At 38.7% G+C, this 15,430-nt stretch overlaps 1 protein-coding gene across 1 annotated transcript in view; it reads left to right on the top strand.

The window, feature by feature from the left end:
• Positions 1–15,430, top strand: part of LOC124619505 (protein KRTCAP2 homolog) — a 35,950-nt gene that overhangs the window by 15,209 nt on the left and 5,311 nt on the right. The window contains exon 5 of the mRNA XM_047145953.1: positions 2,185–2,300. Coding sequence (XP_047001909.1) covers positions 2,185–2,290 — 106 coding nt within the window. The 3' untranslated portion in view covers positions 2,291–2,300. The remainder of the gene's footprint in view (positions 1–2,184; positions 2,301–15,430) is intronic.

Below are 15,430 nucleotides of genomic sequence, written 5' to 3' on the forward strand. Positions count from 1 at the left end.
GTGGCTGTACTAGCAGTGGAGGGTATATAAACTGTGTCAGGGGATGTAGAAAACAGTGCAGGCATTGTTGTAATGTGGAAACAGATGTCCTAAAGGGCATGATCATTGGCTTTTGAGCCAAAGGTGGAAGCATTTTTGAAATGGCTAAGTTTGTAAAATGTCCACATGCTGCTGTGGTTACAGTATAGCATGCATAGCAAAATGGCACTATCCAAAACCAGTGCCAAGGCAACTATGCCGCACCATGGGCCATAGATAGTGGCTGTGAACAACAGTTGAGAAGATGTGTACGAGTGAATAGATGTGCAACTTGAACAACTGATTGTCCAAATGAAACAAGGTGTTACCATCAGTATGTTCTCAGTGACCATTTAGCAAACATTGCTGCATAAAGGCCTCAGCAGCAGGCACCTGGTTCATGCACACATGCTGACAATTATTCATCGGCTACAGAGGCAGTGTAATTTGCATGCCAATACTGAAACTGGCTGTCTGTTAACTGGTGACAGGTGGCCTTTTCAGAGTAATCACCTTTTATGCTCCATCAGACAGAAAGCAAATACCCTGCAACAATTGTCGAAAGGGTCCAGGCTGGAGGTGGGAGTGTCATGTACGCACGTATGCTTGGGGATCATGTCCACCCCTACATGCAGTTTGTTTCCCTCAGCATGGTGACGTCTACCAGCAGCTCACTTCACACGGCTTGCAGTGTATGTGCATGGTTCAAAGAGCACCAGGATGAGTTTGCCCTACTCCCCTGGCCACTGAACTTCCTTTATATAAACCCAATCAGGGATCTGTGGGACCACTTTGATCAGGCTGTGTGCACCACATATCCTCAACAGTGGAACCCAGCACAGCAAGCAATGGCATTGGAGTCAGCATAGCTCCACATCCCTGTTGGTACCTTCCAGAGGCAGAATTACATTGTCATTAGTAAACCTCAAAAGTTTTTATTTATTCCTACTAAAGTTTTATTCCCTTTCCAGATTTCTTCTTGGTCTCCATTACTGTTTGCTCCATGTACAGATTGTTTAACATTTCTTCTGCACCACTGCTTCCCTTTCAGTTACTTCAACTTAAATAACAGCAGTGTTGTTTCTGTACAAATCATAATGTCTGTTTGCTTTCTATATTTTATCACTGCTACCTTCAGAATTTCAAAGAGTGTATTCTAGTCGAAGCTTTCTCTAAATCTACAAATTCTATAAATATAAATTAGCCTTTTTTCAATCTATCTTTTAAGATGAAAAATTTAAATGATAATATGGCATTATTGGCCAAAGTTGTTCTGCTGCCTGGTGCTAATGCCTCTATTTTTTTACCACTTTGGCAACTTGCACATCAGTAAAGTTGAGAGGCAGTGATTAGGACAACAGAAACATCAAGTCCATGAGCGAAGAAAATCTTCGATCATGCTGGCAATCAAACCTGGGATCCCGCAGTCCAGAGGCAGTAACCATAACCACTAGATCACAAGCTGCAGACTGTCTTTTAAAATGAATAGCAGGGTTAGTAATTCCTTGCATTAAAGTGTATAATAATGCTTAAAATAAAGGAAAGCAACCAGTCACCTGTAGATGACTGATGCTTGGTGCATAGAAACATGGAACAGAAAACAGTATTTACATTAGTTGTTGAAGTCTTGCTCTTGTAAAAGTACAAACAGTCACACACAACCACACATAGACCTAAATGCACACACCCGCGTCTGCGGCAAGATTGATTCTTCAGTTAGTGACTGTCAGTTTTGCCGCGGCAGCAGGTGTCTACTTGAGTGGTAGCGTATCCTTAATTTTATACATTTCTCCATCCAAGAATTTCCATTGTAAAGTGTAGAACAAATAATTCAGATTTTTTATGTGATTGTCACTGGCAACATCAGGTCTTTTAATTTATTATTGTTGTTACATTCAGTTAATGTAACATGATCCGTGATTGTGTGACGGTGTCAAAGTGGCCACATGTAATTTAATGTCAAATATAGAGTGGATGCCCTAATACAGAAAGAGAGGTGGTTAACTGCATGCTGCTATGCTTTAAATGCAGTAGCCCTTTTTACTGGTATGTATTTTTGCTGAGGTGTTCTCTCTTGATAATTTTACATTGTAATTTATACTGTATTTATTGATATATCAGGAGTGATATTTGTGAACTGAAAATAATGTTCAGTTTTCTTTCCAGTCTGTTATTCTCCCTTGTGGCGCTGTACTATATGAATCGCATATCTCAAGCAACATATGCTGCCCCTGCCCCTGTGCAGCCAGTAGTGACAAAGAAGAAGAAATAATCATTAAAAGGTATTAAACAATATAGAAATGTAAGTTAAGGGCACTTCTGACCAAAGAAGGCTACATTGTGTGTTACCAACAATAAATTCTTTTAAAGATCTTGACATTTATTAAGAATGTTGTACAAATATTAATATAACAAGTTTGTTTACATAGCCAACTTCCACAGCAGCTGTTATAATAAGTTTTTGGATTTTCTTCCTTAAGCTTACTGCAGTTAAAGAGTGTTTCACCTTTATTTACAGAGCACCTTCTGTGGACATTTTGGAAATGTGGATACATAATATTTCTGTACATTTTGGTCTTTATAGATTAAAATCAGTCTTTCCTTATATTATGAATCACCTAGAAGAGCACGGTCTATTGACACACAGTCAACACAGATTTAGAAAACATTGTTCTTGTGAAACGCAACTAGCTCTCTACACACACCAAGTGTTGAGTGCTGCTGACAAGGGATTTCAAATTGATTCGTATTTCTAGATTCCCAGAAGGCTGTTGACACTACCACACAAGCAGCATGTAGTGAAATTGCATGCTTATGGAATATTGTCTCAGTTATGTGACTGGATTCGTGATTTCATGTTAGAGATGTCACAGTTCGTAGTAATTGACAGAAAGTCATCAAATAAAACAGAAGTGATTTCCGACATTCCCCAAGGTAGTGTTATGGGCCCTCTACTGTTCCTTATCTACTTAAATGATTTAGGGGACAATCTGAGCAGCCATCTTAGGTTCTTTGCAGATGATGCTGTCATTTATTGTCTATTAAACTCATCAGAAGATCAAAACAAACTGCAAAAAAATGTAGAAAAGATATCTGTATAGTGCGAAAACTAGCAATTGACTCTAAATAATGAAACGTGTGAGGTCATTCACATAACATGCTACAAAAAAATAATAAAAAAAACATTAAACTTTGGTTACATGATAAATCAGTGTAATCTAAGGACTGTAAATTCAGCTAAATACCTAGAAATTACAATTACGAACAATTTAAATTGGAAAGTGTTGTGAGGAAGGCAAACCAAAGACTGTGTTTTATTGGTAGAACACTTAGAAAATGTATTGGAGCTACTAAAGAGACTGCATACGCTACGCTTGTCCCTGTTGTGGGATCCTTACCAGATAGGATTAACAGAGTACATCGAGAAAGTTCAAAGAAGAGCAAGTATTTTCGTGAAATAGGAGAGAGTGTGTCACAGACAGGAAACAGGATTTGGGAAGGACACCATTAAAAAAAGGCATTTTTCGTTGCGGCGGAATCCTCTCAAGAAATTTCAATCACCAACTTACTCCTCCGAATCCGAAAATATTTTATTGATGCCGACCTACATAGAGAGAAACAATTGTCATAGTAATATTAGGAAATCAGAGCTCATACGGAAAGATTCAGGTGTTCATTTTTTCTGTGAACTGTTCGAGGGTGGAATAATAGAGAATAATTGTAAAGGTGGTTTGATGAACCGTCTGCCAGGCTCTTAACTATGATTTGCAAAGTATCCATGTAGATGTAGGTGTAGATATAATTGTATATAATTTACTGATGGTGTTTTTACCTCTTATTTATGTGTTCTGCAAACAACTGCTTTTCCATTTGTCATTAGTGGAGGTTGAGGTTTAAAGACTCCTGGTATCTCATTCAAACTTGGTATTTTTTGCCTTTTTTGAAACCAGTTTTTCTTACTCTGCTTTGGCATTACTTACACTTCACCTCACTTTACAAAAATAGAACTGTGGTCTCCCATACCTGTACTCGGCACTGTGTTCATGTTTATTCATTTGTTCTCTATGTAGGTTGTGAGCATTGTGTAAGGCACCATCAGTGCAGGGTACTAATGGTCAGGTGCAAAGTCGTACAATATGTCGATCCCCAGAAAGAAAGAAATAATTCTTCACATGCAGCAATTGTATCAGAGCACTAGTTATTATGTGAAACTTGCTCTTTTTCACAGCATAAGTATGCATTTATACCCTCTTTCCTGATCCGTGCACCGCATCGATTCTCATATTACACATCAGACAACGATAGTAAATTATACAAACACTAGGCCCTTGAACCATGAACCAAGTGACTCTGAACACAATATCACCAGCATACATATATGCAATCGGTTACTACGCTTAGCATTCTTCCTACTTGGCACTCAGTCTACTTTTACAATACTCATAAATGTACCACTTTACTAGGCACACAGCCCTAACAACAGATTTGGCCATCCTGATTTAGGTTTTCCTTGATTCCCCTGAATTGCTTCTGGCAAATGCTGAGATGGTTCCTTTGAAAGGGCACGGCCAACTTTCTTCCCCATACTTCAAAAATCCCATGGGACCAATGACCTCACTTTTAGGGCCCCTCCCCCAAATCAACCAACAAACCATCCAAACAAGAGCTCTCACTGTGGCTTCCACTGACTCTACTCCCAGAGATTACTGAAAGCAAAGATATCACAGTAAGGCAAGGTGCCTTACATTCCCCCATTCACCTCTTTTTCAAATTTGGAAGCAAATTTCGAAAACAAAAAACAGGCAGAAACTGTAATAAGTTTAATCGAAACGACGTAACTAATACAGTTGTTGAAACGCACCCCTCTAACATTCCACATCATAGTAATATTATAGACAACACACGAAATACGATTAACTATGAAATCACAAAACTAAATGTGACGGTTCAGTTACGCAGCATCCATGTTATCAGTCACCTAACATCTTTAGTTCGAATTCATCAACTGAAAGAACACAGAAGAAAGCTCATAACATGGAATATACTCCCTTTTTTCTACACACACACACACACACACACACACACTCTCTCTCTCTCTCTCTCTCTCTCTCTCTCTCTCTCTCTCTCTCTCTCTTCTTTCTTTCTTTCTCATTTGACTAAGCTTCTCTCTCTCTCTCTCTCTCTCTCTCTCTCTCTCTCTCTCTCTTCTTTCTTTCGTTCTTTCTTTCTCATTTGACTAAGCTATTGCTGATACAGCATTTGCTGTTTGTCGTGGTAGGACGGGTGTACCCCTCGTACAATTGCATGTTAGCGCATATGGTCCCTGTTGGTAAACAGTTATTGGCTTGACATTACCTGTTGTTGATCAACACTCTTGCTGCTCCAGCTGCAGATGGAGCCCCACACATACGCAGTCATGCCCAGTGACAGCATGCATGCCAATAGTGGTGGGGATGAGCTGGGCTGCCCTGGGCTTGTGCAGTGCTGATGTCTGGGCATGCATTTACAGTTAGCTTCCCACTCATCAATATAGTGCGTCAGAAACAATTTTTATCTACATTTCCCTGGCAACTCCAATTAGCTCCTCACTCATCTAATACAGTGAGTCAGAAACAACTTTAATTACATTTTCCTGGTAACTCCAATCTCTTAACTAACACTTTGGGTACAAATCCCAAGTTCACTGAAGGTTGAGGGGTGTGTCCTTATGTGCCTCATTTTTCTTCACTTGCAAAACCTTGTTGCCCTACCACTGCTTGCAGTATCAGGTATGGTTTTGTAAAGTATGGCTGATGTGGCTTTCTTTTGCTTTGATGACACCAGGTTTACTGGAAAATACTTCCTTGTACTCTATTAGTAGGATGTCTAATTTACTCTTCATTGTTCTACAGGTACTTTCCATTCCCTCAATTTTCTGTGTGATTTTCCTTTCTCCGCTGTAGCTTTCTTCCTCTTCTAGATGTTGTTTCAAACTGCTATATTGTACATGATCCATTTGTGCTTGCTTCCCATAGCTATTGATGCTTCTGTCATGTCACATTATATTCTTGTAAATGCCTCAATATATTCTGTAGTCTTCTCTTTAGACATAACCTTTTGTCTTTCAGAATGTTCTATGGCTTCCAGTCTGCTCCCAGTATGTCATGTACATGTAACAATTGTTTGATTCATGTACACATACATTTGATACAACTAAAGTCTCCATAGTATAGTTTTTTCCTGTATTTCAGTTACATTACAATCAACTAAAATGTAGACTTTCACGGCCGGAAATAGAATTCATCAACCAACCACGGCATAACAGCCCGGATAATTATAATGGCCATTACAATCAACTGCTTGTATATTGCTTTTTTATTTCAACAAGTTTATTTTTTTCACAGTCATCCTGACCTAATGCCCATGCAGACTTCTTTATTCATATCTTCAGCTATTTCCAATTGGTTTTGTTTCTGTAGCCCTGTGTGCAGTTCAGAAGTTCTTTCTTAATTGTCAGTTTCTGAATACTAGTATCCAGCTATATCTCCTCCTGCAATACTAGATGGTGACAAGAAAAATTCTGTATTCTATTTCATTGGTTTTTTGTGTCCTTCCTGCAGTTTTCTCATTTTCTTCGTCCCTTTTTCTCATTTGTTCTTCATGGTTATACTGTCTTTTCATTAATGCCCCTAACATCTGTAGTATTTTCATTTCAGTAATGCTTGTCTACTCCTTATGCTGACCTTCACACAACCCTGAACAAGGCATGCTGCTTTAAATAACATTATCTGGGCCATGATAATTCAGTCTTAAAAATTTGGCCAAACATGTAAAGTACAGCTCTAATACAGTTAACTGCTATTCTCCACTCCAAAAGTACAGATGTTTCAATCAGCTATTCTACTTCAGCACTTATGTTTCTTACAAACTTACTTTTCGTCTCTTGAACTGTTATTGTTGCATCCATTTCGATGCTGAGTGCTGCTCCATTAGGATCTTGTAATATCTTCAGTCATAACATTGCACCTGTTGTTGGCGGCACATGCCTCTAGTTCCTTTGTGAGTGCTGTTTTAATTTTATTAGTTCTCTTAGTTTATCCTCCTTGTGTACCAATTCACTGAAGATTGTCCAGTTGTGATAGTCATGTGTAAGGCTCTATCAGTTTGGTGTAGTAGTATATACCGAACAGTCAAGTAGTATGTCAGTCGTCTTCTTCACATGCAGCAAACATGAAAACATATTTATAATCTCTAATAGAGCAAAGGTGTTTACAATACTAGTAACTCATTCTGTAGGACAGTATCGGTATAACCATGATTAAGAATGTTGCCGATATCTTAGCACCTGTCTTAACTGACATATTTAATTTTTCCCTCGTGAACGGAATATACCCCACTGCATGGAAAAGAAGCATAATTCGACCCATCCCTAAGATCGAAAACCCGCAACTGCCTAGTGATTACCGACCAATTAGCATACTGCCTGCTGTTTCCTAAGCACTTGAATATATTGTTCATGACCAAATCACTGAACACTTGCATGAATTCAGCCTATATGACAAATTTCAATCCGGTTTCCGTAAACATCACAGCACAAAACACTGCTCTAATTAAAGTAACTGATGACCTGAAATATGCCATCGACAATCGAAAGGCAACAATATTGACGCTACTGGACTTCAGCAAAGCTTTTGACACTGTTAACTGTGACATATTGCTCAGAAAAATGCAACAGCTTAATTTCTCTGATAGTGCAATGAGATGGTTTGAAAGCTACTTAAAAGACAGACAGCAATGTGTTGTCTGCGTAAATGAAAAATCTTCCTGGAAACATGTTTCCTCGGGAGTGCCACAAGAATCAGTCTTAGGACCACTTTTGTTTTCTTTATATGTCAACGATATTTTGTCGGTTCTGTCCTCCTGTAAATATCATTTCTATGCCGACGACCTCCAGTTCTACCTAAGCGTCAGACCTGAAGATGTAAACACTGCAATCGCTCAGATGAATGATGATCTGTCTTCAGTAGTGACATGGGTGAAAAACCTGGGGCTTAAACTAAATGCAAAAAAGATGCAAGTAATCTTAATAGCCCATCAGAAATTAATAAGTTCAGATTTCCGCGAACGGCTACCTCCTGTTCTGCTCGACGGTACTCCAATACCATATCAGAAAACAGTGAAGAACTTGGGTGTAACTTTGGATGAGCATCTCAACTGGGCGGAGAATACAGTCGCAGTGTGCCGAAAGACGTCTGCTTGTCTCTATGCTCTCAAAAAGTTTCGGAACATGTTTCCACAGGACTTGAAATGCCAGCTCGTGCAAGCACTCGTTCTACCGAACCTCCACTATTGTGACGTGATTCAACAAGGCATGAGTAGTGAAAACAAAAGACGGCTAGAGCTAACCATGAATGCCTGTGTGCGTTACACCTGCAACATTCGCCGATATGATCATGTTAGTGCTTCATACTCCGAGCTAGGGTGGCTGCGGCCGGACAAATTGCGTGACTACCACACTCTATGTCTACTTCACCGAATCCTCGTCGCGAAAGCACCCCAGTACCTTGCTTCAGAGATTAAAAACCTGTCATGCCATCATAATCGAAACACGAGGTCACTCTTATTTGGTATCCTAACTGTGCCCACTCACAAAACAAAAACTTTTGCAAACTCCTTCTCAGTTGCCGCTGTCCGCCTCTGGAACAAATTGCCCCTTACCTTGTGCAAAATTCAATCTCCTGCTGCTTTCAAGAAGAAGTTGAAGCATTTCCTACTATCATCCTCATAAAGTTCTCCACAAAATTAATGTACAAGGCCAATCCTCTCATCTGTCAAATAGCAAAGCTAGCGTATCCTATCTTGCTCCTGAGATGCCTTCCTCTTCATCTATCTCTATTAGCCACGCAATCTTCTTTTCCTTTATATTTCCTTAATTATGTTTCATCATGTCTCTCTATTCTTCTCCTCCCTTCACCATGAGTCTCCCTCATACTCCCTGCTGCCAGCACCCCTATATAAAATCTGTCTCTTCAATAATGTCTAATTATAACAGTACTTATGATCTACGAATATAAACTCTATATGTATGTATTTTTCCAGGTGTACCTTTCTAATTGTTTATTTCACTTTTTTACTAAATGTAGTTTAACATGCCTACTAAAACATATGAATGTAAAATAAGTAGAATGCCTGGTTAGATGTAAGAGAGGGCCTCATGGCCCCAATCTTGCCAGGTTAAATAAATCAATAAAAAAAAAAAAATATTAAATTTTGAAAACAGTTTCAAGTGTTGTGGTTTTAGCCTTGTGCATGGGCACTTAAGTGTTTGTATGTATTAAATGTTCAGTGAGGCTAATTGTGGGGTACTTATCCTTTTCTTCGTGTACTGGCCATGTTCACACCACGCTATTTCTGCTGCAGTTTTCCTTTTTTATTCCTGATGCCTTGGTCTTAACGTTAGCCCAGTAGCCCCCATTCATCAGTGTGGGGCTAGGGATGGCTCTGAGGACAGCCAACTTTGCTCATGTTTCTCTGGTGCCAGTCAGGACTATCAACAGATGCGGTTTCACTTGGCATGGCCTACACCTAAACAGGACTGGGAAGGGAAGATTGGTATAGCTGATTAATGAAAGTATAGGGGGTGGATCTCGGGCCACACATGGTCAAATACCTGTTGTCATAGGCAGGAAAAGTAGGTCCTTTTTAGGATAAATCCAGACAACAGGTTCCCCTGCCTAAAGAGTATCTCCAGCAGTTTAAAAAAAATACTGAAACAATCACTCACACGACAGATTTTAACACTTCATATATCACGCATACCAGATGTCGCAAAGAAAAACAAACCTTTGGAAAGAGTAATATGGGCATTTCACAAACTTAACAATCCTCCATCAAAACATGCAATCAATAAAAAATAAAATACAACTATCAGAAGTTGAGCTCCAATTTTTGAACTGCACAGTAGTTTGTATTACTGAGCACTGATGTAGAGACACAGAAATCCGACATGTAGTATTATCATTGTATGAAAGGGCAGATTCTTACTGCAGAACTACTTCAAGGGGTGGAGGATCATGCATTTATATCAGAAAAGGAACACAGTTCAAATCAAGACATGACCTCAGTACAGTAAGTGACAGCAAAACACTTTGAAATATTAGCTATTGAATTAACAGCACTTCATATTACCAAGAAATTAATCATTTTGTGTGTGTGTAGATCTCCCAGTGGTAGTGTGGACACTCTTTTCAATAAATTAACAGAAGTTCTGGTTAAAGTCTCAAGTACAAAGGTCAACATAATTCTATGTGGTGACATTAACATCAACAGTAATATCATAAATGAATCCAGCAGCACCTTCATAAACATCCTTCAAAGTTTTGGCATGTCCCTATTGGTGAATAGTGCAAAAAGGGTTACTACAATCACTGCATCAGTAATTGACCATGTGGCCACAAATATGGGCAGGGAAAAATGTGAAGTAGCTGTAAGAAATCTTGGACCATCAGATCATCTCCATCAAATAACAACAGTAAAATCAGGCCTTGAATCATTCCCTGAACTGCAAGCCTACAAACAACATCTATCAGAAATAAAAATAAAAGATTTTTTAAAAGAACTAAGAAAACAAACCTGGGATTAAGTGTATAAGGAAACCAATGTGAATATGAAATTCTCCACATTGTTTAAATTTAACTTTGAAAAGGCATTTCCAAAAGTATGCATGTCTGTATCAACATCTCACTAAAACAGATGGATAACTGCAGGTATTAAGAAGTCCTCCCAAACACTTAAACACCTCAGTTCCATGAAAAAGATTCGCAATGATCCAGAATTCTTACAACACTTAGCAAACTATGCAAATGAGCATTTTTCAAGTATTGCAGAGCAGTTACAGCAAAAATTCCCCAAAACAAATATGACACCTGTAAGTAATGTTGCACTAAATACAATGATGTTACTTCCAACCACAGAGAATGAAGTCAATAAAACTCTTCAAAAACTAAAAAATAAGAAGTTAGTAGGCTTAGATGGAGTACCAATGTGTGTACTGAAACAATGCATAGGGATTATACAAGGCCCCTTAACAAATATAATAAATGAATCCTTCACATCAAGAACATTTCCAGAGCCAGTTAAAACAGGCAAGAGTTGTACCTTTGCTTAAGGAAGGTAATGCAGAAGACATAGAAAATTACCAGCCCATTTCCCTGCTGTCAACATTCTCAAAAATAATAGAAGCAATTATGAAAGACAGATTAATGAATTACCTGAATAAATACAATCTTTTAAGCGAATCAAAGTTTGGTTTCCAAAGTGGCAAAAATGGAGTAGGCCATAGTAGAATTCACAAAAGTTGTACTTGATGCTCTTGATAAAGATGAGTGTGTCACAGGCAAATTTTTGGATCTTTCTAATGTGTTTGATACAGTTGACCGCAAGATTCTATTAAATAAATTAGAAGCATTCGGGATAAGAGGGGTAGCTAATGACAGGTTTTGATCATACCTAGCAGACAGGGTACATACTTCAGATAGATCTAAACATTTACTAAAACACTTATCAGAACCAAAATACATTAATATAGGGGTTCCTCAAGGTAGCATATTGAGACCAATACTATTCCTGGCATACAGCAATGACTTTCCCAGTAGTGTTACTCATGGTGAAAAATTCTCTTCTCTGATGACAGCAATATTATAGTCCCTGAGAAAACAAGAGAACTCATTGCCGAGAAAGCAAATGAAACTCTCAAGGAAGTTTATGATTGGTCAATAAGCAATAAAGTGACATTGAACATGTTGTTGTTGTTGGGGTCTTCAGTCCTGAGACTGGTTTGATGCAGCTCTCCATGGTACCCTATCCTGTGCAAGCTTCTTCATCTCCCAGTACTTACTGCAACCCACATCCTTCTGAATCTGCTTAGTGTATTCATCTCTTGGTCTCCCTCTATGATTTTTACCCTCCACGCTGCCTTCCAATGCTAAATTGGTGATCCCTTAGAACATGTCCTATTAACCGGTCCCTTGTGCCACATACTCCTCTTCTCCCCAATTCTATTCAATACTTCACCATTAGTTATGTGATCTACCCATCTAATCTTCAGCATTCTTCTGTAGCACCACATTTCGAAAAAAAAAAATGTTATACAAATAAATAAGTAATAATAATAATAATAATAATAATAATGATTATAAAACATTCCACATAACACTTTCACTTTGTTTTTTTCCTGTCTAGGAATACTTACCCCCAAGCTATGCATAACACAATACTGACACCTCTTCTTTCTGAGCTCAACATCTCATTCATTATGGAGGGATGCTGACTCAGTTTTTCAGGATAGCAAATGGGAAGTTGTGATACAGAAAATGGCCCAGAGATCGCTAATGTGTGTGTGTGTGTGTGTGTGTGTGTGTGTGTGTGTGTGTGACTGATAGTGAGATATGAGTGAACAGTGTGGCACTACATTATTACATAAGTTATTTGTAAAAAAAGTATTGTATACCAGGAATAAATCTAATGATTGTCTCTAACTGGAAGCCTTTAAATATATGTGTATACGAATTGGCTTATTTTAAATTGGTCTAAACTTGTAAATACTTTGACATGTCCTATATCCTTGTAAAAAGAGATCTACGAATGAATAAAGCTGCTGCTACTACTACTATGCTGTACCTTTCTCTCTACAGTTCACATTTTGCTTTTTAGTTGTGGCTTTTCTTGTAAAACCAAGGTGCGCTACAAGTTTCTTTATGAGTGGTGTGCATTTATGGATATCCTCCAGAGTTATCTCCACTTCTTGAAGTCTTTTTCTTTCTCAGTTAACCACAACACAGTTTTCTTTTTGGGAAAGCAACAGAAATTGCTCAACCTTGTAGGACTCATATGGATAATGTGAACATAATAACAGCTTATTGCAGTTGACTTTTGTCCCACAGTTACTTTCTTCTACCATTGTGTCCAACTGAGCCGTTCCCCTATTGGTCTCTGTGTCAGTGAGATATAACAATCATTATGTATTTAGTTTTTTTTTCCTGATTGGTTGTTGTTTGTTGTTGTGGTCTTCAGTCCTGAGACTGGTTTGATGCAGCTCTCCATGCTACTCTATCCTGTGCAAGCTTCTTCATCTCCCAGTACCTACTGCAATCTACATCCTTCTGAATCTGCTTAGTGTATTCATCTCTTGGTCTCCCTCTACGATTTTTACCCTCCACGCTGCCCTCCAATACTAAATTGGTGATCCCTTGATGCCTCAGAACATGTCCTACCAACCGATCCCGTCTTCTGGTCAAGTTATGCCACAAACTTCTCTTCTCCCCAATCCTATTCAATACTTCCTCATTAGTATGTGATCTATCCATCTAATCTTCAGCATTCTTCTGTAGCACCACATTTCGAATGCTTCTATTCTCTTCTTGTCCAAACTATTTATCGTCCATGTTTCACTTCCATACATGGCTACACTCCATACAAATGCTTTCAGAAATGACTTCCTGACACTTCAATCTATACTCGATGTTAACAAATTTTTCTTCTTCATAAAAGCTTTCCTTGCCATTGCCAGTCTACATTTTATATCCTCTCTACTTCGACCATCAACAGTTATTTTGCTCCCCAAATAGCAAAACTCCTTTACTACTTTAAGTGTCTCATTTCCTAATCTAATCCCCTCAGCATCACCCGACTTAATTCGACTACATTCCATTACCCTCGTTTTGCTTTTGTTGATGTTCATCTTATATCCTCTCCTCCTTTCAAGACACTGTCCATTCCATTCAACTGCTCTTCCAAGTCCTTTGCTGTCTCTGACAGAATTACAATGTCATCAGCGAACCTCAAAGTTTTTATTTCTTCTCCATGGATTTTAATACCTACTCCGAAATTTTCTTTTGTTTCCTTTACTGCTTGCTCAATATACAGATTGAACAACATCAGGGAGAGGCTACAACCCTGTCTTACTCCCTTCCCAACCACTACTTCCCTTTCATACCCCTCGACTCTTATAACTGCCATCTGGTTTCTGTACAAATTGTAAATAGCCTTTCGCTCCCTGTATTTTACCCCTGCCACCTTTAGAATTTGAAAGAGAGTATTCCACTCAACATTGTCAAAAGCTTTCTCTAAGTCTACAAATGCTAGAAACGTAGGTTTGCCTTTCCTTAATCTTTCTTCTAAGATAAGTCATAAGGTCAGTATTGCCTCACGTGTTCCAGTGTTTCTACGGAATCCAAACTGATCTTCCCCGAGGTTGGCTTCTACTAGTTTTTCCATTCGTCTGTAAAAAATTCGTGTTAGTATTTTGCAGCTGTGACTTATTAAACTGATAGTTCGGTAATTTTCACATCTGTCAACACCTGCTTTCTTTGGGATTGGAATTATTATATTCTTCTTGAAGTCTGAGGGTATTTCGCCTGTTTCATACATCTTGCTCACCAGATGGTAGAGTTTTGTCATGACTCTCCCAAGGCCGTCAGTAGTTCCAATGGAATGTTGTCTACTCCGGGGGCCTTGTTTCGACTCAGGTCTTTCAGTGCTCTGTCAAACTCTTCATGCAGTATCGTATCTCCCATTTCATCTTCATCTACATCCTCTTCCATTTCCATAATATTGTCCTCAAGCACATCGCCCTTGTATAGACCCTCTTTATACTCCTTCCACCTTTCTGCTTTCCCTTCTTTGCTTAGAACTGGGTTTCCATCTGAGCTCTTGATGTTCATACAAGTCGTTCTCTTTTCTCCAAAGGTCTCTTTAATTTTCCTGTAGGCAGTATCTATCTTACCCCTAGTGAGATAAGCCTCTACATCCTTACATTTGTCCTCTAGCCATCTCTGCTTAGCCATTTTGCACTTCCTTTCTATCTCATTTTTGAGACGTTTGTATTCCTTTTTGCCTGCTTCATTTACTGCATTTTTATATTTTCTCCTTTCATCAATTAAATGTTCCTTCATCATGGAGGAGAGGCGGGAAAGAAAGGGAAGAAGGGAAAATAGGTTCAGTTACTCACAACCCAGGTTATGAAGCAACAGGGAAAGGTTCTGTTTTTTGTGTATCTGTCGGCTGTACTGAGCTGAGGTAAGTACTGGCCAGCCCTTCTATCTCTTTCTTAGTATTTGTTTCACATCTTTATATGAGATTTTCCATTAATTATTTAAATTCAATATCTCTTCTGTTACCCAAGGATTTCTACTAGCCCTCATCTTTTTACCTACTTGATCCTCTGCTGCCTTCACTACTTCATCCCTCAGAGCTACTCATTCTTCTTCTACTGTATTTCTTTCCCCCATTCCTGTCAATTGTTCCCTTATGCTCTCCCTGAAACTCTGTACAACCTCTGGTTTAGTCAGTTTATCCAGGTCCCATCTCCTTAAATTCCTACCTTTTTGCAGTTTCTTCAGTTTTAATCTACAGGTCATAACCAATAGATTGTGGT

Source organism: Schistocerca americana, chromosome 1 (genome assembly GCF_021461395.2).
Source record: "Schistocerca americana isolate TAMUIC-IGC-003095 chromosome 1, iqSchAmer2.1, whole genome shotgun sequence".
NCBI lineage: Eukaryota > Metazoa > Arthropoda > Insecta > Orthoptera > Acrididae > Schistocerca > Schistocerca americana.